Raw genomic sequence first — 26,195 nt, forward strand, 5'->3', positions numbered from 1 at the left:
CCTCCTGTAATCGAATGTGAAAAGTGCCGTGTAGCGTCAGAACAGAGGGACGTGTCTGTAATGGAGCTGCGTCTGTCCCCGCTCAACCGTCCAATGGGATGGCACTTCCGGGAGCGATAGAGACGCAGCTGCGGACAGAGCGCTCGCCCCCTGCAGCATAGAGCAGACATCCCGCGGTAGAAGGTCCGTGATCATCTCCTCGCCTGGCTGCAGCCATGTCGTACGCCTATCTGTTCAAATACATTATCATCGGCGACACAGGTGCGTGACGCGGGCATGGCTTCTCCAGCTGTATTCACTGTCCTTGACACGTCCTCCTGTGTTGTCACCCAGCTTTCCCAGGCTCCTACTGCAATGGAGGTCATGCAGCTCTAGCTACAGATGGGAAGCTTTGGGGCACCTCAATCTCTATCATGCTGTCAGGGTGGGTGCGGTATTAGGAGCATGTTCACACGCTGCAGATTTTCTGTTGTGGAGTTGCATGCAGAAAATCCCCAGTATTGTACACTAGTGTCAGCAGGGAGTGACCAGTTCTCATCTACACGCTGCAGAAAGAAAATCTGCAGTGGAAAGTGACCCGTGGTTTAAAAACTGCAGCGCTTCAGTTTACGCCGTGGGATTTCAGCGAATAGAGCGCAAAAAAGAACTAAATAGGCGTCAAACGACGTCAACACCTAAATCGGCACCAGTTACTGAGGGGGTTATTTCTGCTGTGGATTTCTAGTAAAGACACTGCAGATCTTCTGGCTTTAGCGGAAAACCTTGCGGGAAATTTGTCTAAAAATGTGTTCCAAAAAAGTCACTCTGGATACAGCCTCAAAATTCCCCGCGACGGCTGCGTGATGTCTGCCGCCTGCTGTTTTTGGCAGTTTAAAGCCGTGACTGCGCCGTATAGGAACATGTCACTTCTCGGCGTGACGTCCGGTCAGAACTCGCAGGGGACTAATCGCAGTATAGCTCCATCCATGAGCGACGCTGCGGCAGAATCTGCTGTGTGAACAGGCCCTAAGGCCAGGTTTATCTGTCTGAGGAGCAGTCAACGCCGCTTCTTTTTTCAGCGCACTAAAATAAAGCGTCCACGACGCATACAGTGCCGAGACTGCAGCGGGAGACCACGCACTGATCATCCCCAGTGACGAGGGCTAACCCGTGTGCAGACCCGCAGCAGGCCACAGGCAAGATGCTCATCAGATTTTTGCACGTTCCCTCGCAGTCCTTCCTAGGAGTCCTGTCAGGATTTACTCACTTTTAGGCCTCTCGCACACAAACATATTTTCATTCCGTGTCCGTTCAGTGTTTTTTTTTTTTTTTTTTTTTTTTTTTTATGCAGACCATATACGGAACCATTCATTTCAATGGGTCCGCAAAAAAACCGGAATGTACCCCGTGTGCATTCCGTTTCCGTTCTGCAAAAAATTAGGGTCCATTCACACGTCCGTAGTGCATTGCGGATCCGCAATACACCCGGCCGACACCCCCATAGAAATGCTTATTCTTGTCTGCAATTGGGGACAAGAATAGGACAAGCTCCCCTTTTTTTTTTTTTTTTTTTTTTTGGAGCTGCGGATCGGAAGATCGGGGCCGCGCTCCGGAAATGCAGATAGCACATAGTGTGCTCTCCACATTCATTCAGTCCCCATAGAGAATGAATGGGTCCGCACAATTGCAGAACGGGTGTGGACAACACTTGTGGACGTGTGAATGGACGCTTATTGAGATTTCCTGTCCAAATCCTATAGACCTGTATATCAGTGAGCTCCGCTTCTCCTCCTCCCTCTAGTCCTGCAGTAAGGGCAGCACAGATCTCCTGCAGGGGTAACTCATCTGTATCAGCATGGTGGGGGTCCATCTCCTGTCACCCCACCAAATAGCTGAAGGAGCCACAGCGCCATACATTGGATAGGTCATCAATATTAGATTGGTGGGGGTCAACCACCCTTGTGTAGGTGCCAGAGCGCCATACATTACTTAGTGGCTGTGACTGGTATTGCAGCTCATTCCTATTTACTTGAATGGGACTGAGCAGAAGAAAGACCATGTGAACAATGAAAGTGAGAGAGAAGAGGTGACCCCATTAGGCCTCATGCACACGGCCGTTGTTTGGGTCCGCACCCGAGCCGCCTGTTTTGGCGGCTCGGATGCGGACCCATTAACTTCAATGGGGCCGCAAATCATGCAGACAGCACTCCATGTGCTATCCGCATCCGTTGCTCCGTTCTGCGGCCCTGCAAAAAAAATATAACATGTCCTATTCTTGTCCGCAAAAAACGGCACGGTCGTGTGCATGTAGCCTTAAACAGCTGATCAGTGGGGGGGTCTGGGAGTCGGACCGCCACTAATCTTATATTGATCCCTGTCATAAAGGAGTTGTCCGGTTTCTGATATTGATGACCTATCCCATGTGAGCATGGATAATTAAAACACAAGCCATGGGACCTTTAGGCCCCTTTCACACGGGCCAGTATTCCGCGCGGATGCGTTAGTTGAACGCATTGCACCCGCACTGAATCGGGACCCATTCATTTCTATGGGGCTGTTCACATGAGCGGTGATTTTCACGCATCACTTGTGCGTTGCGTGAAAATCGCCGCAAGCTCTATATTGTGCGTTTTCCACGCAACGCAGGCCCCATAGAAGTGAATGGGACTGTGAAAATCGCAAGCATCCGCAAGCGATTGCGGTGCGATTTTCACGCACGGTTGCTAGGAGACGATCGGGATGGGAGACCCGATCATTATTATTTTCCCTTATAACATGGTTATAAGGGAAAATAATAGCATTCTGAATACAGAATGCATAGTACAATAGTGCTGGAGGGGTTAAATAAAAAATGTATTTAACTCGCCTTAATCTACTTGATCGTGCAGCCGGCATCTCTTCTGTCTGTCTTCTGTGCAGGAAAAGGACCTGTGGTGACGTCACTCCGGTCATCACATGATACATCACATGATCAATCACCATGGTAAAAGATCATGTGATGACCCGAGTGACGTCACCAAAGGTCCTGTTACTGCACACAGCTAAGATAAAGACAGAAGGAGATGCCGGCTGCGCAATTAAGTGGATTAAGGTGAGTTATATTATTATTTTTAACCCCTCCAGCGCTATTGTACTATGCATTCTTGTATTCAGAATGTATTATTTTCCCTTATAACATGGTTATAAGGGAAAATAATAGCAATCTACAGAGCCCCAATCCCAAGCCCGAACTTCTGTGAAGAAGTTCGGGCTTGGGTACCAAACATGCCGAATTTTCTCACGCGCGTGCAAAATGCATTACAATGTTTTGCACTCGCGCAGAAAAATCGCGCATGTTCCCGAAATGCCCGTCTGAAAGAGGCCTTAGGGTTAAATGACAAGAATGATTTAGCTGTTTTCACCTGATTTGGTTTTAACACGTGTTTTATATTTCACTTAAATGTAACCAGTGGCATATGTGGGGTGGAGGTATTTATAACCTCATCCTCCTCTACGTCACAGGAGGCTTGACAAAGCGCAACATAGACTACAGCTGTTTCGCGCTATCTATGCACCTGTGTTTCGTCCACTGATAATATGTAACCAAGAAATAGACTGCAAATAGCAACTTCGTGACCAGGAGTGAGTGCCGCGGTGCTTTTTTCTTATGCTATTATCATCATAACCACTACATCACCGAGAGAGCACCACCGTGAAGGTTCGGGGTCCCAGTGTTTAAAGCCCCCCAGTCATCGCAGTGCCGGCTGTGTTCTTTCTTACTCTCTGCTATCCCATGTGAGCGCTGTATTTTCTTCTGTTTACCTGCGCGCCTTCCACATTGCCTTGAAGAGCAGTGTAATTACAGCTCCGCTGTCCCATTCACTTGAGTGGGACGTAGTGTAATTACAACTGCTCCTTCCTATTGAAGTGAATGGGAACGGAGAAGCTGTAATTACTCCTGCTCGCTACTCTCGACAGTGAGCAGGTAAACAGTGCCGCGCATGCAGGAGCGCTGCGTTCTCTTCATACAGCTGATCGGTGGGGGTGCTGGGAGTCGGACCCCTGCTGATCTAATATTGATTGACCTATTCTAAGGACAGGTCCTCTATATCGATAACCGGACATCCCCTTTATTCCCGTCTTGGACATTGGGGGCGTATTACTAGGATAGGTCCCAGAGGTGGACCAGAGCCCGCAATGTGCAGGCGGGCGCACTCCATTCGCTGAACAATAAGCTGGTCAAGTTGGTTTGTAGGATTTTTCCTGCTGAAATTGGGACCGTTGATAAGTGCACATGTTGGAAAAAAAATCTATTTTCAAAAATTGTGGTGTGAAAAAATTGCAAGGATTTCAAGGAAATGCAAAGCATGTTTGTATTGGTAGCAATTCTGTAGCCGTGCAGTCAGATGATGTCCTTTTACACGTCGGCTCGAGCTCCTACCGATGATATATGAAGTCAGTCGGTACTCGATTAAAGGACCCTTCACATCGACCGATGCAAAATAAAGGGGACCCAGACCTTAGTGCAGTAATAGTTCATCCAGTTTATATCCTATGTTTTTATGGCAGGAGCCATATAGACATTGAATTGCGGTATATCGGGGTTGAGAACAAAGGAGACCGTACAGAACAAGAAGCAGTCTTACCTCCCGCTGCATTCACTCCCCACATGGTAAAGTACTAGCAAGAAGCCATTCTATTGAAACCTCCAACTGACTGAGCCCGGGCGGAAATGGTTAAACAGCTGGAATAAAGAGGAACCAAGTGAGGGAACAGGCACGTCAACACTTCCGTATACGGTGACATGTATCTGTAGGGTTTTAACCCCTGCAAAACTTACCATGAAGGCACAGCCATACCAGATTATATAAAAGCAATCTGTGGCGCCCTGTCAGTCAAGGAAGCGGGAGGAGCGAGGGTGCGTAGAGTGGCGTGAACCTGCACTCTGTGCCGTTCAAGGGGTTATCCAAGACCTATATGCCCCTCGCACAGATTGTACTTGCCTCGCTCGCTGGCAACCACGTCGCTTCTGATGCCGCTGCATCTTGCCGTTGTGTGGATGAAAACACCTGGGGCGGCAGACAATAGCAGGCCGCGACGGTGACCAGCCTCCCTAGCATCGCGGGTGACGCTAGGGAGGCTCATTCCCATTGTGGCCTGCTATTGGCTGCCCAGCTTTCCGATGCCGGATGTTTTGCTCCACGCAACAGGGAGGTGCAGGTGCTGGGGAGCAGGGTAAGTACCATCTGTGTGAGGGGCTGGGGCATATGGGGGACATTATATGTCTTGGATAACCACTTTAACTCCTCATTTTACATATGGATTAAAAGTAACCTTTAACTGCACCAAATGACAGACCCTGTGAGAGACCATCCCCTCCTTCGGACAGGAAACGGGAACCTTCAAGATCGCTTTAAAAGGACTACTACTCTCCTCTTCCTCACTACCGGTTTCTCCTCCATAGGACAGGGTGTATGGTGCCTCTCAGGATTGAAATGGGGCTGCAGGGTGCATCCTTTTCCCCATAATACTGATGGGTGGGGATCACCTGTTGGCGTAAGAGTCCACTAGGAACCTCCATATAGTCTGGATTTCTCCCTATGGAATATTCCGAGTTGCCTCCTGCTGCAGTCCTTTACCGCGTGGTGCCAATGTGGGGTGAGCTGCTCTCTACCGGTCCTCCTGCATTTAGGTGGTGGTCAGGCACACGATGACCACAGACTTCTATTTGCAGGCTTCCGAGTCTTTGCTCAGGAGTAGGGGACGTAGAGGGTTCTGGGACAGCAATTTTTCTCAGGAGTGGTGCAGTGGATGTAACATCTGTGGACCATGGAAGTGGATGAGGGACCGGCTTGCAGGTGTGAAGTGTGCTCTACATGAGGTGTCGCCAGCCGTCAGGCCTGCTGTCTTAGGCATCTTTCTCTAAGGGCTCTTTCACACCTGCGTTGTTCTTTTCCGGCATAGAGTTCCGTCGTCGGGGCTCTATGCCGGAAGAATCCTGATCAGGATTATACCCATGCATTCTGAATGGAAAGAAATCCGTTCAGGATGTCTTCAGTTCAGGACCGGAACGTTTTTTGGCCGGAGAAAATACTGCAGCATGCTGCGCTTTTTGCTCCGGTCAAAAATCCTGACTTGCTGCAAGGCCGGATCCGGAATTAATGCCCATTGAAAGGCATTAATCCGGATCCGGCCTTAAGCTAAACGTCGTTTCGGCGCATTACCGGATCCGACGTTTAGCTTTTTCTGAATAGCGTCCTGGCAGCCATGGTAAAGTGTAGTGGGGAGCGGGGGAGCAGCATACTTGCCATCCGTGCGGCTCCCGGGGCGCTTCAGAGTGACGTCATGGGCGCCCCACGCGCATGGATGACGTGATTGCATGGCACGTCATCCATGCACATGGGGCGCTCTGACGTCACTCTGGAGTGCCCCGGGAGCTGCACGGACGGTGAGTATACTGCTCCCCCGCTACTACTATGGCAACCAGGACTTTAATAGCGTCCTGGCTGCCATAGTAACACTGAACGCATTTTGAAGACTGATCAGTCTTCAAATGCTTACAGTTCAGTGCGTTTTTCCAGATCCGGCGTGTAATTCCGGCAAATGGAGTACACAACGGATCCGGACAACGCAAGTGTGAAACTACAGCTCCCCGGTAACCATACTTAGACTTGTCAGTGTGCTGGATACTAGCACGGTAGTCCAGGTCAGATATGAGGAGTTATATCCTGGCATCTGTACTTCATTGTATGGGGAGGATTTGGGGCCTGGTGGGAAAAGTTTCATAAGCTAGATGTTAGGAGATGCCTGATTCTATACCTTCTAGCCCCAAAATATTGGATGAAGTCTCAGGGACCTAAAAAAGGAGAAAGGGTTTCTAGCTATACGATTGCTAGGGAGATGGTTAGAGCCACTGTGCTAGCATAGCCTTCAGTGGGGCTTGAAGTCCCTTCGGGGTTGTCAGCCTACTCTACTAGGGCCATAGCTCCCGCTTGGGCTGAAAGTGTTTGTTTCTAATTTGTAAGGTTGCCACTTACAGTTAGGGCTACTGCACACGACCGTATCCATTTTCACAGCCCAAAAATCGCATTTTAAGATGAATGAGCCCTTCTAATACATTAAAGACTAGGTCCCTTGTCTAATACTGATCTCTCCTTCGGTAGGAAGGTTCTTCAAGCTGGGCTTCCACCCCAATCTATCTAGTTTATTCTCTCACAGATGAGGCGTAATGGAAACGCTAAGATTACACTTACCAGTTCTCTTTTTTTTTTTTGAGCACCTGTTTTATTCCCGCCCAGGAAAAAAAGTTATTTCTAATTCTAAGAATTAGTTCCTGTTAGGACTGTAGATCTTTCTACAGACTGAGGAAGAAGGGAGTAGTAGTCCTTTTAAAGCCATCTTACAGGTTTCCTGTCTGGGAGTGGGATGGTCTCACAGGTGCTGTCATGGGCTACCGGTAAGTGTAATCCGAGTGTTTTTCTCCAGAATAAAGCAATGGAAGAATTAGAACAATGTAATTGTCTTACCTTCCCATTCAAAATTCCCCAGAATGGCTCCTTTTCATCCCAGCACAATTTCTTCTTGCATAGGGCAGCGTGTCCTCAGGAAATTCCAGGTTGGCAGTCTTTCGTTTACGGTAATTCCCTTTTTTTGCATTAAGGAAATGTTAGAAATCCTCCAGTCACTGGAGCAGAGGCGTCTTGTGCTTGTCCTGCGGAGATCTGTGTGCGGCAGCCTTTCCGTGGCCTTGCTCTGGCCTGAAAGATACAGCCTGTATCAGCATGACCGCTTCCTTATCTTCCCTGGGTGCCTGCCACCTGATGTTTCACATTCCACAACCACCATCCTCCTCTTCCTCCACATTCTTACAGGAGGGGTTGTAGTACATGCATGTCTTCTATCCACTTCCATAGAATAGCATTATGCCGGTGATTTCAGAATTTATCGGATTGTTATCGAAGTCACAATTCTAGGGGGATATTTATCATCTGATTGGTTGCTATGGGCAACTGAATCCAGGTCTACTTTACACCAGTTTGATAAATCTCCCCCTATGTGTTTGCAACTTTTTAAAAGAAAAATTGTCTCCTCTCCCTTTTTTACCGCCTTCGCCGCCTTTAAGAAAGAGGACGCAATAAGGGGCAGGAAGGGGATGTGGCCAGCAGCAGCGACAAACTTATCTGCATTTACACCATTTTTTTTGTTTTTTCTGTGCATTACATTTTGCTCTCGGGCAGCGCCCTCTACTGTTTATCCTCCTGGTCCACCTTTTCCTGCATTCAGTGGTGGACTATTAGGGCTCTTTCACACCTGCGTTCTTTTCTTCTGGCATAGAGTTCCGTCGTCGGGGCTCTATGCCGGAAGAATCCTGATCAGTTTTATCCTAATGCATTCTGAATGGAGAGAAATCCGTTCAGGATGCATCAGGATGTCTTCAGTTCCGGACCGGAACGTTTTTTGGCCGGAGAAAATACCGCAGCATGCTGCGCTTTTTGCTCCGGCCAGAAATCCTGAAGACTTGCCGCAAGGCCGGATCCGGAATGAATGCCCATTGAAAGGCATTGATCCGGATCCGGCCTTAAGCTAAACGTTGTTTCGGCGCATTGCCGGATCCGACGTTTAGCTTTTTCTGAATGGTTACCATGGCTGCCGGGACGCTAAAGTCCTGGCAGCCATGGTAAAGTGTAGTGGGGAGCGGGGGAGCGGTATACTTACCGTCCGTGCGGCTCCCGGGGCGCTCCAGAGTGACGTCAGGGAGCCCCAAGCGCATGGATCACGTGATCGCATGGCACGTCATCCATGCGCATGGGGAGCTATGACGTCATTCTGGAGCGCCCCGGGAGCCGCACGGACTGTAGGTATACTGCTCCCCCGCTCCCCACTACTACTATGGCAACCAGGACTTTAATAGCGTCCTGGCTGCCATAGTAACACTGAAAGCATTTTGAAGACTGATCCGTCTTCAAATGCTTTCAGTTCACTTGCGTTTTTCCGGATCCGGCGTGTACCTCCGGCAAGTGGAGTACACGCCGGATCCGGACAACGCAAGTGTGAAAGAGGCCTTAGTAGCTTCTCTGTATCCTTCCCCTCCCCTCGGTGCGGGTGCAGTGATCTCATAGTAAAGCAGGTGAAATGGCCCAGACACATTTCTTTCATCCCAACTTCTAATATCATAAAAATATAGAGCCACATCGCTCGCTAGACTGAGTAGAAGGAAATTCTGTGGGCAATACATACCATATTTATGTCTGGCACCATTTCTGAGGGACTGTTTTGTATGCAGAGGACAATGAGGTTATTAAATGATAATGATGACCTATCCTCGGGGTAGGTCATCATTATCAGATCGGTGGGGGTCCGAGTCCCAGCACTCCCCACCGATCAGCTGTTCCTGGAAGAGTGGCAGGATCCCAACAGCCCTCGCTGCAAGCGCAGCACTGCACATTGTATAGCGGCGGTGCTCGGTATTGCAGCTCAGCTCAGTGCGGTGACATCACAGAGCCTTGGAAGAGGGCGTGGCATCGCTGGGCGCCCGACCTCTTCTAACAGCGGATCATCAGGGGTCCTGGTCCTGACGATAGGTCATCAATATAATCTACTGGATAACCCCTGTAATAAGCATTTTTAACTGCAACCTGGGATATGCAGGTGCTTAGGAAAGAGAGTCCTCCAGATAAGCAGATGTGAGTAATAAGAGTTAGGGGGCCGTTCTGGTCTCTGCTCACACGGGCCTTAGTTAAACAAGTATGCATTGCAAAGTTTGTGCTGAAAGTGGAATACCCCATAGAGAATAATGCACGCCACAGCAGACTGGATGTTTAAATGGGTCTTCCAGGGAGAATAGAGAAAGGGGGGCCAGGATATGTTAAAAAATAGGAATGGAGCATTACTCCTACCAATGACCCATGTCAATGCTAGTTTGTATTCCTTGTCCTGGCTCGGTGGAGAGGTGCGCTCAGCCAATTAGCCTTTGATTTGAGCCACCTCAGCCAGTGATCAGGCATTTGCAGCATGTCGGGCAGGGACCGGAGCAGTGGAGATCAGTACATATCATCTTTGTTGTTTTTAATATGTTCTGGCCCTTTAAAAAAAAAAAAAAAAAAGTCTTCTCCTTGTATACCTTACAGATTAAAGGAATTTAAGTTTTTATAACTAAAGACCCAATTAAAGGGAGTCTGTCACCAAAATTTGACAATATGAACTGCTTACATGGCGCTCTAGCACAACTACACAAGATTCTAATGGTACCCTTGTTGTATTCTTCTGACTTTCAACAGCTGAAAAAACGTAGTTTTAGCTATATGCAAATGAGGGCTCGCAAGTGTCCATGGGCGGGGTTCTTGTTGTAGGTGCCCAGGCTGCTCTGTCTTTTCCCCTCCCCAGCCTCTTGCTGGTCCCGCCCTGTAAGGTCATTTCATCATCCCAAGTACCGGCCGGGATCCGGTGTTCTGCCGAAAGTCTATAGCGGAAGTCAGGTGGCGCGCTGCACAAGCGTACTTCCGCAAAGCATTCCTGCAGCCTCCACTGCAGTAGTTCGCACACCGCGCGTGCGCACATTTAAGGGTATAGATTTCTTAAAGTGACAGTCATCTCCATTAAAATACAGCTCCGCCGCCACCCCCCCCTCCCCAGCGCTCATCAATCTACATTAATTTGTACCCTCGCGGGCTCGCTCGCCACGCATCGGGCTCGGCCTCGCTGTGCTCGGCATTTAGTAAGACTGACTCTATGCCGCCATTGATAGTAAAGAAGGAAATGGATGGTAAAGAAAGAGATGGATAGTCTCTTTCTTTACCATCCATTTCTTTCTTTACTATCAATGGCGGCATAGAGTCAGTCTTACTAAATGCCGAGCGCAGCGAGGCCGAGCCTGATGCGTGGCGAGCGAAGCGAGCCCGCGAGGGTACAAATTAATGTAGATGCTGTATTTTACTGGAGGTGACTGTCACTTTAAGACAATGATTCTGATGATTTGTGGATGTGCGCTTGCGCAGCGCACCACGTCACTTACGCTATAGAGATCTGGCAGAACACCGGCGCATGCCTAGTTCACCGCCGGCCCGGGCATGCGCACTGTGATGCCCATTGTGGGCAGCGGCATCGCTTCATTTTGTGTGTATGCACCGGATCTCGCACAAAACCAGCGGCAAGCAGGAAGACTGGAGGCAAGCCGAGCGAGGGAGAGGTTAGTATCCCAATCACAGTGCGCATGCCCGGGCCGGCGTTTACCTGCGCACACGCCGGACTTCGGTCGGTACTTGGGATTAGGCCTGCAGTAAACGATTATTTTAGTAATAGAGTAGTCTATCGATTTATTTTTTACGATTAATCGAGTAATCTAATAAGACTTTAGCTCCACTCCCCCAGTGCCATCAGCCCCTCCATGCCATACATTGCCATGTCCCCCAGTGCCATCAGATCAGCCCCTCCATGTCCCCCAGTGCCATCAGATCAGCCCCTCCATGTCCCCCAGTGCCATCAGATCAGCCCCTCCATGTCCCCCAGTGCCATCAGATCAGCCCCTCCATGTCCCCCAGTGCCATCAGATCAGCCCCTCCATGCCATCCATTGCCGGCTCCACAGCTCCTTCCCTACTTCTCTGCGCGCTGCACTGGATCCTGACGTCACACAGCATTGGGTCACAGTGCGTACTTACGTTCACTATGACCTGATGATGTGTCAGGATCTAGTGCAGCGTGGTACGGGCCGGCGGGTGACCATGGAGCGGTGGTAAGTAATGGCAAGCGCTTCACTCCCGCTCCGTGGTCACATGACACAAACAAATCCTCAATGCAAAAAATTTGCATCAATTATTTTTTTTGTGTCGAATTACTCGATTCAATCGAGTAATCATTTCAGCCCTACTTGGGATGATGAAACGGCCTTACAGGGGGCGGGACCAGCAAGAGGCTGGGGACGGTTAATATGAAAACAAGGCAGAGCAGCCTGGGCACCTACAACAAGAACCCCGCCCCATGGCACCTGTGAGCCCTCATTTGCATATAGATAAAACTACGTTGTTTTTTTTTCAGCTGGTGAAAGTCAGAAGAATACAACAAGGGTACCATTGGAATCTTGTGTAGTTGTGCTAGAGCGCCATGTAAGGCTACTTTCACACTATCGTTCGGGTGTCCGCTTGTGAGCTCCGTTTGAAGGCTCTCACAAGCGGCCCGATTTTTTTTTTTTACAATATAATGCAGACGGATCCGCTCTAAACGCAAGTGTGAAAGTAGCCTAAGCAGTTTATATTGTCAAATTTTGGTGACAGGCTGCCTTTAAAAAAATAAAATTACTGAAGATACCTAAAAATTACTTTATTATAAAAACATTCCTGAAATCACTTTCATAATTTATAATGGCCTCGTTTTCTTTAGGGGGAAAGTGTCAGGGGAAATAAAATGACCGCTGCCCTATTGGCACACACAAAACCTAGTGACCCTGCTGGACAGGTTACTTCAGAGCAGTGAGCTAAAGAGCTGCCTCAGCCCTCCTCACTACTCTTACGGTCATGAACTAGGATCCTTCATACAACTGATAAGATATCGGCTGTGTAGAACAGAGCAACGTGAAAGTTCAGAGAGGACGGACAACTGCTATCTTATCAACTGTATGTGTGATTGTAATCACGTTGTACATGAGCAGATTGTGATATGGGAGCTGAGCTGCGTCCATTTTGGGTTAGTTCTGGCACTGCGGAAGCCAGGAACAGACGATCAGTGGGGCTCTCCAGGTGTGGACCTTCATTCTCTGTACATATGCTAGTGTATGAATTGTTCTGAAATGTACCAACAACTGATGATTGTTAATATTTTTTCCAGGGGTGGGGAAATCCTGTCTACTGCTGCAGTTTACAGATAAGAGATTTCAGCCGGTCCATGATTTAACAATAGGTAAAACTTCAAAATGTTCTCATTTTTGGCTTTCTATGATTGAGTGAAGTATATATGTGTGTCATAATTATGTAAAATACGGTCTTATCTAATATGCTTATATAGCTTTCAATATGGAGCAATGGCTTATGCTGAATGATAAGTCGGGTGCACCTTTAGACTGTCTAGTCTGAGACCTGGATTTATCTGACCGCTGTGTGCGATGTGCCGACTCAGGCCTTGTCTTAAATTACTGTAAATGTTTTCTTTGGCAGTCCGTGTGCCAGTCTGATATCTACTCCAATTTCTGGCATGATGATCAATGTGTTGGGCCGATGGCCCTAACCACAGCCCACCTTCTCCATGAGACTTTTTGGAAACTGGCGGGGGCGGCATGAAAACACCAGTTGCGACTAGATTTGGTTGCATTTTTTTTTTTTTTTTGGCATACCGCTTATTAATGTATTGTTATTATTCATATTGCTTCCTTCACTGGCTGGATTCAAATTTTCATCACATTATACACTGCTCGTTTCCATGGTTATAACCACCCTACAATCCATCAGTGGTGGTCGTGCTTGCACACTATAAGAAAAAACGCCTGGCTCTCTGGTGGCCGGTACTGTGGGGGCACACATAGGCTGGTGCTTTTCTCATATTATGCAAACATGACCACTGCTGCGAGATTGCAGGGTGGTCATGGAAATGGAAATAAAATGTGATGGAAAATGTGTCACCCAAGCCCCCCCCACCCCCTGTTTAGCACCGCATAACCATCCTAAGGAGTGTGCTCCAGAATCCTGCCTCGATCTGAGCTAGAATTAAGATTCCTTTGCAATCCTACATCTACTCCAATGATGGTCCCTAGCATGGTCCTGGATACATACAGGTCCTTCTAAAAAAATTAGCATATTGTGATAAAGTTCATTATTTTCTGTAATGTACTGATAAACATTAGACTTTCATATATTTTAGGTTCATTACACACCAACTGAAGTAGTTCAAGCCTTTTATTGTTTTAATATTGATGATTTTGGCATACAGCTCATGAAAACCCAAAATTCCTATCTAAAAAAATTAGCATATCATGAAAAGGTTCTCTAAACGAGCTATTAACCTAATCATCTGAATCAACTAATTAACTCTAAACACCTGCAAAAGATTCCTGAGGCTTTTAAAAACTCCCAGCCTGGTTCATTACTAAAAACCGCAATCATGGGTAAGACTGCCGACCTGACTGCTGTCCAGAAGGCCATCATTGACACCCTCAAGCAAGAGGGTAAGACACAGAAAGACATTTCTGAAGGAATAGACTGTTCCCAGAGTGCTGTATCAAGGCACCTTAGTGGGAAGTCTGTGGGAAGGAAAAAGTGTGGCAGAAAACGCTGCACAACGAGAAGAGGTGACCGGACCCTGAGGAAGATTGTGGAGAAGGACCGATTCCAGACCTTGGGGGACCTGCGGAAGCAGTGGACTGAGTCTGGAGTAGAAACATCCAGAGCCACCGTGTACAGGCGCGTGCAGGAAATGGGCTACAGGTGCCGCATTCCCCAGAAACAGCGGCAGAAGTGCCTGACCTGGGCTACAGAGAAGCAGCACTGGACTGTTGCTCAGTGGTCCAAAGTACTTTTTTCGGATGAAAGCAAATTTTGCATGTCATTCGGAAATCAAGGTGCCAGAGTCTGGAGGAAGACTCGGGAGAGGGAAATGCCAAAATGCCTGCAGTCCAGTGTCAAGTACCCACAGTCAGTGATGGTCTGGGGTGCCATGTCAGCTGCTGGTGTTGGTCCACTGTGTTTTATCAAGGGCAGGGTCAATGCAGCTAGCTATCAGGAGATTTTGGAGCACTTCATGCTTCCATCTGCTGAAAAGCTTTATGGAGATAAAGATTTCATTTTTCAGCACGACCTGGCACCTGCTCACAGTGCCAAAACCACTGGTAAATGGTTTACTGACCATGGTATTACTGTGCTCAATTGGCCTGCCAACTCTCCTGACCTGAACCCCATAGAGAATCTGTGGGATATTGGGAAGAGAAAGTTGAGAGACGCAAGACCCAACACTCTGGATGAGCTTAAGGCCGCTATCGAAGCATCCTGGGCCTCCATAACACCTCAGCAGTGCCACAGGCTGATTGCCTCCATGCCACGCCGCATTGAAGCAGTCATTTCTGCAAAAGGATTCCCGACCAAGTATTGAGTGCAGAACTGAACATAATTATTTGAAGGTTGACTTTTTTTGTATTAAAAACACTTTTCTTTTATTGGTCGGATGAAATATGCTAATTTTTTGAGATAGGAAATTTGGGTTTTCATGAGCTGTATGCCAAAATCATCAATATTAAAACAATAAAAGGCTTGAACTACTTCAGTTGTGTGTAATGAATCTAAAATATATGAAAGTCTAATGTTTATCAGTAAATTACAGAAAATAATGAACTTTATCACAATATGCTAATTTTTTTAGAAGGACCTGTACACACTCCAACACGCATCTTCTAGGGCCATTGTTAAAGCAGTGTTCCTATCACACAAGTTTATGGCATTTCAATTGGATAAGTACACTATATATCTGTTCTGATGACGTCTGACCTCTGGGGCCCCCAACCTCCCAAAATCTCCAGTAACATATAGGAAAAGTGTATATGACAAGTGAGAGCACTCTTACTAATTTTGCCAGACCTTCTCAGTCGCTACATCATCTAGTATATTGGTTCTTTCTCTTCCCAGGAGTTGAGTTTGGGGCCCGAATGATCAATATTGATGGGAAACCCATCAAACTGCAGATCTGGGACACGGTGAGATGTAGTGCATGTTGTGTAGGCTGTTAAATGAACTGAAAAATTTGTTATTGGTAGTTCCACCCATGGCGTCACTAGAGACTTTTTATTTATTTTTTATTTTTTCATGCTTGGTTTTCCGAACCTAAAATGAATGGGATAAAATAAGATAGTAGTATACTACCTCAAGACCATGGCCACAGTGCAGCAATGCCGCCTTGTGCTGCATGATTTTCATATTTGGCTGGCGAGGTGTTTGGCTCACTTCATTGATTATGGTTTGTTTTTTAATCCTAGGCAGGACAGGAAAGTTTCCGATCTATAACACGGTCTTATTACAGAGGCGCTGCAGGAGCACTGCTTGTGTATGATATCACCAGGTGAGTGCGACCATAACCTGGTCCTCTCTTCACTGAGCTGGACCTAATGTTAGTTCTTGAAGTGTAGCTTTCTCTATATCATGTGTACGAATAGTTCATTTCAGCATTCACTCTAAGCTCCAAATGATAAAACTCTCGCTATATCAATAACGGTATACTGGAGAGGAACCGATGAGACAGATATGGAGTTTCACGCCTCCAGAATGTTCTCTGAGGGCTCTGGTTCTAGAAGTCTGTCTTTATATACTACGTCGTACAGAACCAACCAGTTATTAGGCATATTAGATATTTGCATATAAGTAATAACAATTAAGCCTATCCTGTTTCAGTACTACGCATGCATGTAAAATACAGACCCTTGTGAAATCGACCAGCAGGCAAAAGGTGCATAACGAACTTTTCCCAATTTTCAGGAAATCTTCCCATGCCACAAAGTCACAACAGTGGCCCGAGTCTAAACAATTGAGCCATTTCTCACAAAGAAATATAAAACAATTGCTACCCTCCTGCATGAAATGACCTGCTGTAAAGGGGGGCACATGTAGAATCTCCACGTGCCATGTACTGTCATGTTCTCAGGTATCCGTGATGCCTGTTTTCTGCCAATGTCTAAAAAATGGAATGGCACCTGGACAGATTCCCAGGTGTTCTTATTTGGCTTGTTCTTGTTGTAGGGGTTATCCCCCGAAAATATATTTATGACTTATCCTCAGGATAGGTCATCAGTATCAGATTTGCGGAGGTACGACACTTGGGACCCCTGACGATCAGCTGTTAAAAGAGGTCGGGAGCTCCGTGAGTGCCGCAGCCTCTTCCTAGGCCACTGACATCACTGTACATTGGTCATATGGCCTAGTTGCAGCTCAGTCCCATTCATTTCAATGTGGCTGAGTTGCAATACAAAGCATTGCCACTATACAAGGTACGGCGCTGTGCTTGGAAAGCTTCAGTCAGCACAGCAGCTCCCTAAAACGGCTGATCGGCAGGAGTGAAGAGACTTGGACCTCCGCTGATGTGATAATGGTGACCTATCCTGAGGTTAACGTTCAGTTAGTAGATGACTGCAGCATTATTCTCCATGAATTTTTTTAAACGGCAACGTTTCGACTACAGTGTAGTCTTCGGGCAAGCTTGACAAAGACTACACCGTAGTCGAAACGTTGCTGTTTTTATTGGTACTTTTTGTACTTATATCATGGATTAACAACTAATAAAGAACTAATGGAGAATAATGCTGCCGTCCTCTACTAACTGAACGTCTATCGGTGGGCTACTGTGGATCGGGGGCCTAAGACAGGCTGATGCATATCTCCTGAATTGAGTCAATAAGGTACGGAAGTGCTGCTCTACATACAAATTTACGCTATCCTGAGGTTAAAGAGGACTTTTCATCTGGAAAAAAAATGTGAACTAAGTGTTATGATCTGTACAGCGGCGCCCAGGGATCTCACTGCACTTCCTATTATCCTTGGGCGCCGCTCCGTTCTCCCGCTATGCCCTCCGGTATGTTCGGGGACTTGGTTATAGTAGGAGGAGATTGCCCTTGTTTTCCTGGGCGTCTCATACTCCCAGGCTGTAGCGCTGGCCAATCGCAGTGCTCAGCTCACAGCCTGGGAGTATGAGATGCCCAGGAAAACAAGGGCAATCGCCTCCTACTATAACCAAGTCCCTGAACATACCGGAGGGCATAGCGGGAGAACGGAGCAGTGCCCAGGGATAATAGGAAGTGCAGTGAGATCCCTGGGCGCCGCTGTACAGATCATGACACTTTAGTTCACAATTTTTTTCCAGATGAAAGGTCCTCTTTAACCCCTTAAGGACACAGGGCGTACAGGTACGCCCTTGTGCCCTGGTACTTAAGGACACAGGGCGTACATGTACGCCCTGTGTATTTTCGATTACCGCCGCGCGGCCGGCGGTGATCGGAACCCCGTGCCTGCTCAAATCATTGAGCAGGCACTTGGGGCAAATGCGTCCCCCCCCCCCCATGTATGCGATCGCAGAAAACCGCAGGTCAATTCAGACCTGCGGTTTTCTGCGTTTCCGGGTTATTCGGGTCTCTGAAGACCCGATAACCCGGAACAGGATGGTGATGGTGGTGTGATTTCACTACACCAATCACCATCCAGCGATCCTGAGTGGTGATGGTGACATCACCACTCAGGATCGCTTTCTGATTGGTCTGTGGGCGGTCCGGCGCGATATTCAAAAGAGGCAGGCGCTCCTCTCCTCCTCCTTTTGTGTTCCAGAGGAGAGAGGAGCTGCCTGCACGTGTCTGCTGCCACCGCTGCGTGCACCCCGATCTGTGCCCCCAGGATCCGATCTCTGCCACCAGCACCCCCCTAAGTGCTGACTGTGGCCGGCACTTAGCGTTCGGCCACTGTTAGCGCATCGCACACCCCACTGCTGATCAACTTTGGACGGTTGATCAGCGGTTTTGAATTTTTTTCCCCACATTTTTTGCCCTTTTTTTTAGTTTTATTTTATTTTTTTCTTTTAGTTTTAGGGTGAGTTCGTGAACACCTGTGCCCCCACACACACGCACACCAAATAAAGATTTACACACACGCACATACACACGCAGACACATACTCCCCTATGGCCCGCCGGACGTTCTCGGCCGAGAAGGCATACGCCCAGCTTGCCTCCGACTCCGAGAGTCCCAGTGAGGATGAGGATGACCCCACATTCCTGTTGTCATCCGCATCCTCCTCATCATCTAGCGATGATGATGAGCCCCCAAGCGGAGCAAGGGGACCGCCATGTTAGGGACCCTGTGGCCCACACTAGTACGAGCAGCTCTGGGGCTCGTACTGGTTTCCCGGCCCACCAGTTAAATCCACCGGAGCACCCTGCCAGTGAACTTGTCTGGTGTAGCCCAGAGCGATACGAGCCCGTGATTCCTGATTTTGTAGGCCAATCAGGAATCCAGATTTCCACAGTGGGCTACACTGAATATGACTTGTCATTTTTTCAGTGACCCACTGGTAAATCTGATGGTGGAGCAGACGAATCTGTACGCCCAACAGTTCGTCGCTCAACACCCGGGCTCCTTTTTGGCCAGGCCCGGTGGCTGGACGCCGGTCAGTGCAACCGAAATGAGGACATTTTGGGGCCTTGTGCTGCATATGGGCCTGGTCAAGAAACCCAGTGCCAGGCTGTACTGGAGTGGGGACGTCCTATACCAGACCCCACTTTACAGTACAGCCATGACACGCTCCCGGTTTGAGGCCACCTGGAAATGTCTGCATTATTCCGATAATGCAGCATGTCCCCCCCCGAGGTGATCCTGCCCATGACCGTCTGTATAAGATACGGACGGTCATCGATCACTTTGGGGCCAAATTCATGGAGGCCTATGTGCCTGGAAGGGAGGTGGTGGTTGATGAGTCTCTCATTGCGTTCAAGGGGAGACTCATTTTCCGCCAGTATGTGCCTTCCAAGCGGGCGAGGTATGGCGTGAAGCTATACAAAATTTGTGAGTACCTCAGGGTACACTTACAAATTTCGTGTATACGAGGGGCGAGATTCCCGGATTCAACCCCCAGAATGTCCCCCCACTCTGGGTGTTAGCGGGAAACTTGTGTGGGACCTTATGTTCCCACTGCTAGATAAGGGTTACCACCTGTATGTGGATAACTTTTATACTAGTATCCCCTTGTTCCAGTCCCTTGCCGCCAGATCCACGTCCGCTTGTGGGACAGTGTGGGAAAAATCAACGCGGCCTCCCTGCCCACCCCCTCCAGGTACCTATCCCCAGGGGTGAGACCCGTGCCCTTACCACTGGAAACCTGTTGCTGGTCAGGTATAAGGACAAGAGGGATGTCCTTATGCTGTCCACAATTCATGGTAACGGCATCACCCCTGTCCCTGTGCGAGGTACCGCGGCAACGGTCCTCAAGCCCGATTGTATCGTCGCCTACAATCGGTATATGGGAGGAGTTGATTCTCGGATCAAGTCCTCAAGCCATATAACGCCATGCGCAAAACCCGGGCATGGTACAAAAAAGTTGCGGTCTACTTGGTGCAGGTTGCCATGTACAACTCTTTTGTACTATCCCGAAGCGCTGGCAGCACAGGGACATTCCTCCAGTTCTATGAGGCAGTCCTCAAGGCCCTGATCTTTTCGGACCGGGAAAGAGCAGGCCGGAGTACCTCGGGAACTGTAGGCGCCCGGATCGTCCCTGGCCAACACTTTCCAGGTGTGGTCCCCCATACTGGAAAGAAGGGACGAACCCAAAAAAAGTGCAGTGTGTCGCAGGAGGGGGATACCACAACTCAATGTGACACGTGCCCCGATCATCCGGGCCTCTGCATTATTGGTTGCTTCAGGGAGTATCACACTTCCATGGAGTACTAAATTTATATCCCAATTTAGCACTGACATCGGATAAAAAAAAAAACTGGTTCTCAGACTTGAGACACCCAAAAAAACTAAAATAATTCATTAAAAGTAGACATATTAGGTATTGCCGCGTCGGTAATAATCTCCTCTATAAAAATGCCCCATGACCTAACCCCCCAGATTAACACGATCCAGAAGAAAAAAAAAGGTGCAAAAAACGTTTTGTTTTTTTTGTCACCTTACATAATAAAAAGTTTAATAGCAAGCGATCAAAAAGTCATATAGCCCCCAAAATAGTGCCAATAAAACCGTCGTCTCATCCCGCAAAAAATGAGCCCCCACATAAGATAATCGGATAAAATAGAAAATGACTCTTAGACTTTAGAGAGACCCTAAAAATTTTTGGGTATCAAAAAGGATAATATAGTCTAAAACCTAAATAATTGTAAAAAAAAGTAGACTTATTAGGTATCGCCGCGTCCGTAAGAATCTCCTCTATAAAAATACCCCATGACCCAACCCCCCAGATTAACACAGTCAAAAAAATAAAAATAATTGGTGCAAAAAAATATTTTTTTTGTCACCTTACATAACAAAAAGTTTAATAGCAAGCGATCAAAAAGTCATATAGCCCCCGAAATAGTGCCAATAAAACCGTCCGCTCATCCCGCAAAAAATGAGCCCCCACTTAAGATAATTGGATAAAAGAAAATAAAAAAATGACACTTAGACTTTAGAGATGCCCAAAAAAAATTTGTATCAAAAAAGATAATATAGTCAAAAACCTAAATAATTGTAAAAAAAAAGTTGACTTATTAGATATTGCCGCGCCCGTAAGAATCTCCTCTATAACAATATCCCATGACCTAACTACCCAGATTAACACGGTTAAAAAAAAAAAAAACAGTGCCAAAACCGCTATTTTTGGCACTTTTCCATTTCAGTCCGTTTTTTCCGGTAACAAAACAAGGGTTAACAACCAAACAAAAGTTAATATTTATTACCCTGATACTGCAGTTTACAGAAATGCCACATTTGTGGTCGTAAACTGCTGTATCATTAAAAGGGAGGCCGCAAAAGGAAAGGACCGACATGGTTTCTGGAAGGCCGATTTTGATGGCCTTTTTTATTGACACCATGTCCCTTTTGAAGCCCCCCCTGATGCCCCCCTAGAGTAAAAACTCCCTAAAAGTGACCCCATCTAAGAAACTACACCCCTCAAGGTATTCAAAACTGATTATACAAACTTTATTAACCCTTTAGGTGTTCCTCAACAGTTAATGGCAAATGGAGATGAAATATCAGAATTAAAATTTTTGGTAACCTTGCCTCACAAAAATGTAATATAGAGCAACCAAAAATCATATTTACCCTAAAAAAATACTCCCCAAAAAAATGCCACCTTATCCCGTAGTTTCCAAAATGGGGTCACTTTTAGGGAGTTTCGACTCCAGGGGTGCATCAGGGGGGTTGAAACAGGACACGGTGTAAATAAACCGGTCCTATAAAAATCAGCCCTCCTAAAAACCAAACGGCGCACCTTTCACTCTATGCCCCGCTGTGTGGCCGTACAGTAGTTTACGGCCACATATTGGGTGTTTCTGTAAACGGCAGAGTCAGGGCAATAAAGATACAGTCTTGTTTGGCTGTTAACCCTTGATTTGTTAGTGGAAAACATGGGTTAAAATGGAAAATAAGGCAAAAAAATGAAATTTTCAAATTTCATCCCCATTTGCCAATAACTCTTGTGCAACACCTAAAGGGTTAACGACATATGTAAAATCAGTTTTGAATACCTTGAGGGGTGTAGTTTCTTAGATGGGGTCACTTTTAGGGAGTTTCTACTCCAGGGGTGCATCAGGGGGTCTTCAAATGGGACATGGTGTAAATAAACCAGTCCATAAAAATCTGGCTTCGAAAAACCATACGGCGCACCTTTCACTCTACGCCCCGCTGTGTGGCCGTACAGTAGTTTACGGACACATATTGGGTGTTTCTGTAAACGGCAGTCAGGGCAATAAAGATACAGTCTTGTTTGGCTGTTAACCCTTGCTTTGTTAGTGGAAAAAATGGGTAAAAATGAAATATTAGACAAAAAAATGAAATTCTCAAATTTCATCCCCATTTGCCAATAACTCTTGTGCAACACCTAAAGGGTTAACAACGTATGTAAAATCAGTTTTGAATACCTTGAGGGGTGTAGTTTCTTAGATGGGGTCATTTTTGGGTGGTTTCTATTATGTAAGCCTCGCAAAGTGACTTCAGACCTGAACTGGTCCCTAAATATTGAGTTTTTGTGAATTTCTGAAAAATTTCAAGATTTGCTTCTAAACTTCTAAGCCTTATTTTATTTTTTGGGGATGTTATATCATTCCCAAAATAAATCAAACATGAAGTAGACATATGGGGAATGTAAAGTCATCACAATTTTTGGGGGTATTACTATGTATTACAGAAGTAGAGAAACTGAAACTTTGAAATTTGCTAATTTTTCCAAATTTTTGTTAAATTAGGTATTTTTTGGTGCAAAAAAAATAATTTTTTTGACTAAATTTTACTAGTTTCATGAAGTACAATATGTGACGAAAAAACAATGTCAGAACGGCCTGGATAAGTCAAAGCGTTTTAAAGTTATCAGCGCTTAAAGTGACACTGGTCAGATTTGCAAAAAATGACCTGGTCCTAAGGTGTAATAAGGCTGTGTCCTTAAGGGGTTAAGTCATCATTAGCTTTTCCAACCCCTTTAAGGATCTTATGTAACTGGATAGTTTTTATATGATTTTTATGTCCTCCTTAAAGGGAACCTGTCATCTGGATTTTGGGTATAGAGCTGTGGACATGGGTTGCTAGATGGCCACTAGCACATCCGCAATACCCAGTCCCCATAGCTCTGTGTGCTTTTATTTTGTAAAAACCGATTTGATACATATACAAATTAACCTGAGATGAGTCAGAGCTTGAAAATATGACTCTTCTCTGGTCACACAAGTAAGATATGACTCTTTTTATGTTTATTTGCATATGTATCAAATCGTTTTGTGTGTTTTTTTTTTTTTTTTTTTTTTTTTTTTTTTTTTACACAATAAAAGCACACAGAGCTATGGGCACTGGGTATTGCGGATGTGCTAGCAGCCATCTAGCAACCCGTGTCCTCAGCTCTATACCCAAAATCCCAGTGACTGGTTCCCTTTTACAATGATAGACTTGTAGTAATCACCAATTTTGTTTGACGTTTAGACGAGAAACATTTAGCCACCTCACCTCCTGGTTGGAAGATGCTCGACAGCACTCCAGTAGCAACATGGTCATCATACTGATTGGAAACAAAAGGTGCAGATTTTCTTTTCATTTGACTTAAAGGGAAGATGTCACTTCCAAAAACCATCCCAAGCCGCCAGCAGTATCTGACAGTAGTCAGCAGTGTGCTAGGCCTCCTAGCGTCAAGTCACGGTAACCACGCCCCCTTCCTGGCCCCTTCGCTGTGACTGACAGCGCTTATGCACGAGACTTCGGCTGCCTTTGCCGAAAAACCAGCTGTCAGTCACAGCGAAGGGGTCGTGGTTATCTTGATTTGAAGCTAGGAGGCCGCTGCCCCCTTGACTTCAAGCATGACTAGAGAAGCGCCGGCAGGGGATAAAAGAACGTTTTCTGAGCTTTTGCTTTAGGAAGAAAATTATAGTCGGAAACACGCTGCTGGCTACTTGGGATGGTTTTTGGAGGTGACATGTTCCCTTTAAAGGGAACCTGTTACCGGGATTTTGGGTATAGAGCTGAGGACATGGGTTGCTAGATGGCCGCTAGCACATCCGCAATACCCAGTCCCCATAGCTCTGTGTGCTTTTATTGTGGAAGCAAAAACGATTTGATACATATGCAAATTAACCGGAGATGAGTCCTATACGTGAGATGAGTCAGGGACAGGACTTATCTCAGGGTAATTTGCATATGTATCAAATCGTTTTTTTTTCCACAATAAAAGCACACAGAGCTATGGGGACTGGGTATTGCGGATGCGCTAGCGGCCATCTAGCAACCCATGTCCTCAGCTCTATGCAAAAAATCCCGGTGACAGGTTCCCTTTAAAGAAAAACAGAGTATCTTTTATTGCAAAAATCTTAACCTTCCTCTAGAATAATTATGTAAATAAATAATTTTAAAAAAGGTAATAGTATTGAAAAAAATTGAATGCCCTGGAGTCTGGTTCGAACTTGCTGTTTAGGAGATGCTTTCACACGCAGTTTTCAGGTATTTTCTGTACTCTGTTTTTGGCAGCATGTTTGTTTGTTTTTTGGTGTAAAAATATTTGTTTCTACTGGTGTTTGCAGCACTAATGGAGGTCACCTAAGAAACGATCCCCTCCACTGTGTGAGCACGAGTGATGGCTACTGCTATCGCTTATCCTTGTACAAAGTCATTGTTTTTGGACATCATATCGCTGTTCACACACCATGATCTGCTGGCCAGAAATGATGAAGGTGTCCACACCAAAGATCATGTCACCCGATGATCAAGCATTTTGATTGATTGTTGGGTGATCTGTGGCATCTTTACATGGGCAGATTATCAGGAAGGAGCCTTCATAGGACCCTTCATTCCCGATAAAGTGATTTACATGGCCCAATTGTTGGACAGGTTAAGTGATGAGGACTGGAGCTTCTGCAGGGTCCTCTATAGCACTCAGTGCACCAGAAAAATACAATGGAGCCGCCCCCACCTGACATGCAAAGGAGCAGCTCATCCTGGCACAGAAAGAGGGCAGAACAGGACATGTAGTACCACTCTGTACTGTAAAAAGGAGACCACCCTTACATGTGGTTTACCAGAGAAATGGCCTGTTGATTGGTTTGATCTGAGTCTTAGGCATTGTATATTGAGTCTAGTTTTATCTTACGATTGGACCAGGAAAGACAATTGTATCTTGAGGGATCACTGTACATAGATTTTATTTCCATTGCTATATATAACAGCATGTGAGTGCCTGGGCATCCAGTCAGATGGACCATAGATACCACCTTTTCAAACAGCTGATCGGTGTGGGTGCCAGGTGTTGGACCCCCTACCGGAGGATAGGTCATCAGTTATAACCCCTTTAAGACTCCCTTCACTCAATCTTCTTCAGTACCGTGTATACCACATATTCATCTTTGCTTCTCCTTAGTGACCTGGAGGGCCGTAGAGATGTTACAAGAGAGGAAGGAGAAGCGTTTGCCCGTGAACACGGACTGATATTTATGGAAACTTCTGCTAAAACTGCTGCCAATGTGGAAGAGGTAACAATTAGACAAAGTCGCTAAAAACAATCAATTTTATTTTCCATTTTAATTTTAATTTTTTTCCCCCAAGGCCTTTATTGGTACTGCCAAAGAAATATACAAGAAAATTCAACTTGGACTCTTTGATGTAAATAATGAGGTAAAGGAAGTTAACAAAAATTGAAGTGCTGAACTTCTTGCCGATTAGTTCCTAACTTTATATGTTTCTGGTTTTGTTTTTTACCCGTAAAGGCTAATGGAATCAAGGTTGGACCGCAGCAATCATTAACGGAGCCACTAGGGGGAGCGCGGCAAAGCCAGGCAGAAGGGAGAGGATCATCTGGATGCTGCTGAAGATAAATGGCCAACTCCGACAATGAAAGGGTCCAATTTCTGGCTCGTCCTATGTGTGCGCCTCTATCCTATTTCAGTGTTTTGTCTTTCTCTTCCTATTTAAAAATGGCCTCTCAGCCTATTTCTCCATGCACATGAGAGGTAGTGTTCTCTTCTGAAGTCCTAGTGTTATTTCATTCTCCTGCTCCATGTAGCAACTACCAATATTTGTTTCTATAAAAGCTAGCGGTATTAATACTGTTCTCTTACAAGCCACTT

General features: G+C 46.4%; 2 protein-coding genes across 2 annotated transcripts in view; one reads left to right on the forward strand and one right to left on the reverse strand.

Annotated features, from left to right (window-relative positions):
• The window catches only part of TOX4 (TOX high mobility group box family member 4), a 40,458-nt gene extending 32,744 nt beyond the window's left edge, over positions 1 to 7,714 (reverse strand). The window contains exons 1-2 of the mRNA XM_044274624.1: positions 7,485 to 7,714; positions 4,605 to 4,702 (exon numbers count right to left, since the gene is read on the reverse strand). Of these exons, the coding sequence (XP_044130559.1) occupies positions 4,605 to 4,616 (12 nt within the window). The 5' untranslated portion in view covers positions 4,617 to 4,702; positions 7,485 to 7,714. The remainder of the gene's footprint in view (positions 1 to 4,604; positions 4,703 to 7,484) is intronic.
• On the forward strand, positions 2 to 26,189 carry RAB2B (RAB2B, member RAS oncogene family). The gene is made up of 8 exons (XM_044274643.1): positions 2 to 261; positions 12,777 to 12,848; positions 15,557 to 15,624; positions 15,904 to 15,986; positions 23,569 to 23,661; positions 25,490 to 25,601; positions 25,675 to 25,743; positions 25,836 to 26,189. Exons 1-8 carry the CDS (start codon positions 216 to 218, stop codon positions 25,935 to 25,937), a joined length of 645 nt encoding a protein of 214 aa, XP_044130578.1. The 5' UTR covers positions 2 to 215; the 3' UTR covers positions 25,938 to 26,189.
• Positions 26,190 to 26,195: the final 6 nt, after the last annotated feature.

The sequence above is a fragment of the Bufo gargarizans genome, chromosome 1 (assembly GCF_014858855.1).
Source record: "Bufo gargarizans isolate SCDJY-AF-19 chromosome 1, ASM1485885v1, whole genome shotgun sequence".
In the NCBI taxonomy this organism is placed as follows: Eukaryota; Metazoa; Chordata; class Amphibia; order Anura; family Bufonidae; genus Bufo; species Bufo gargarizans.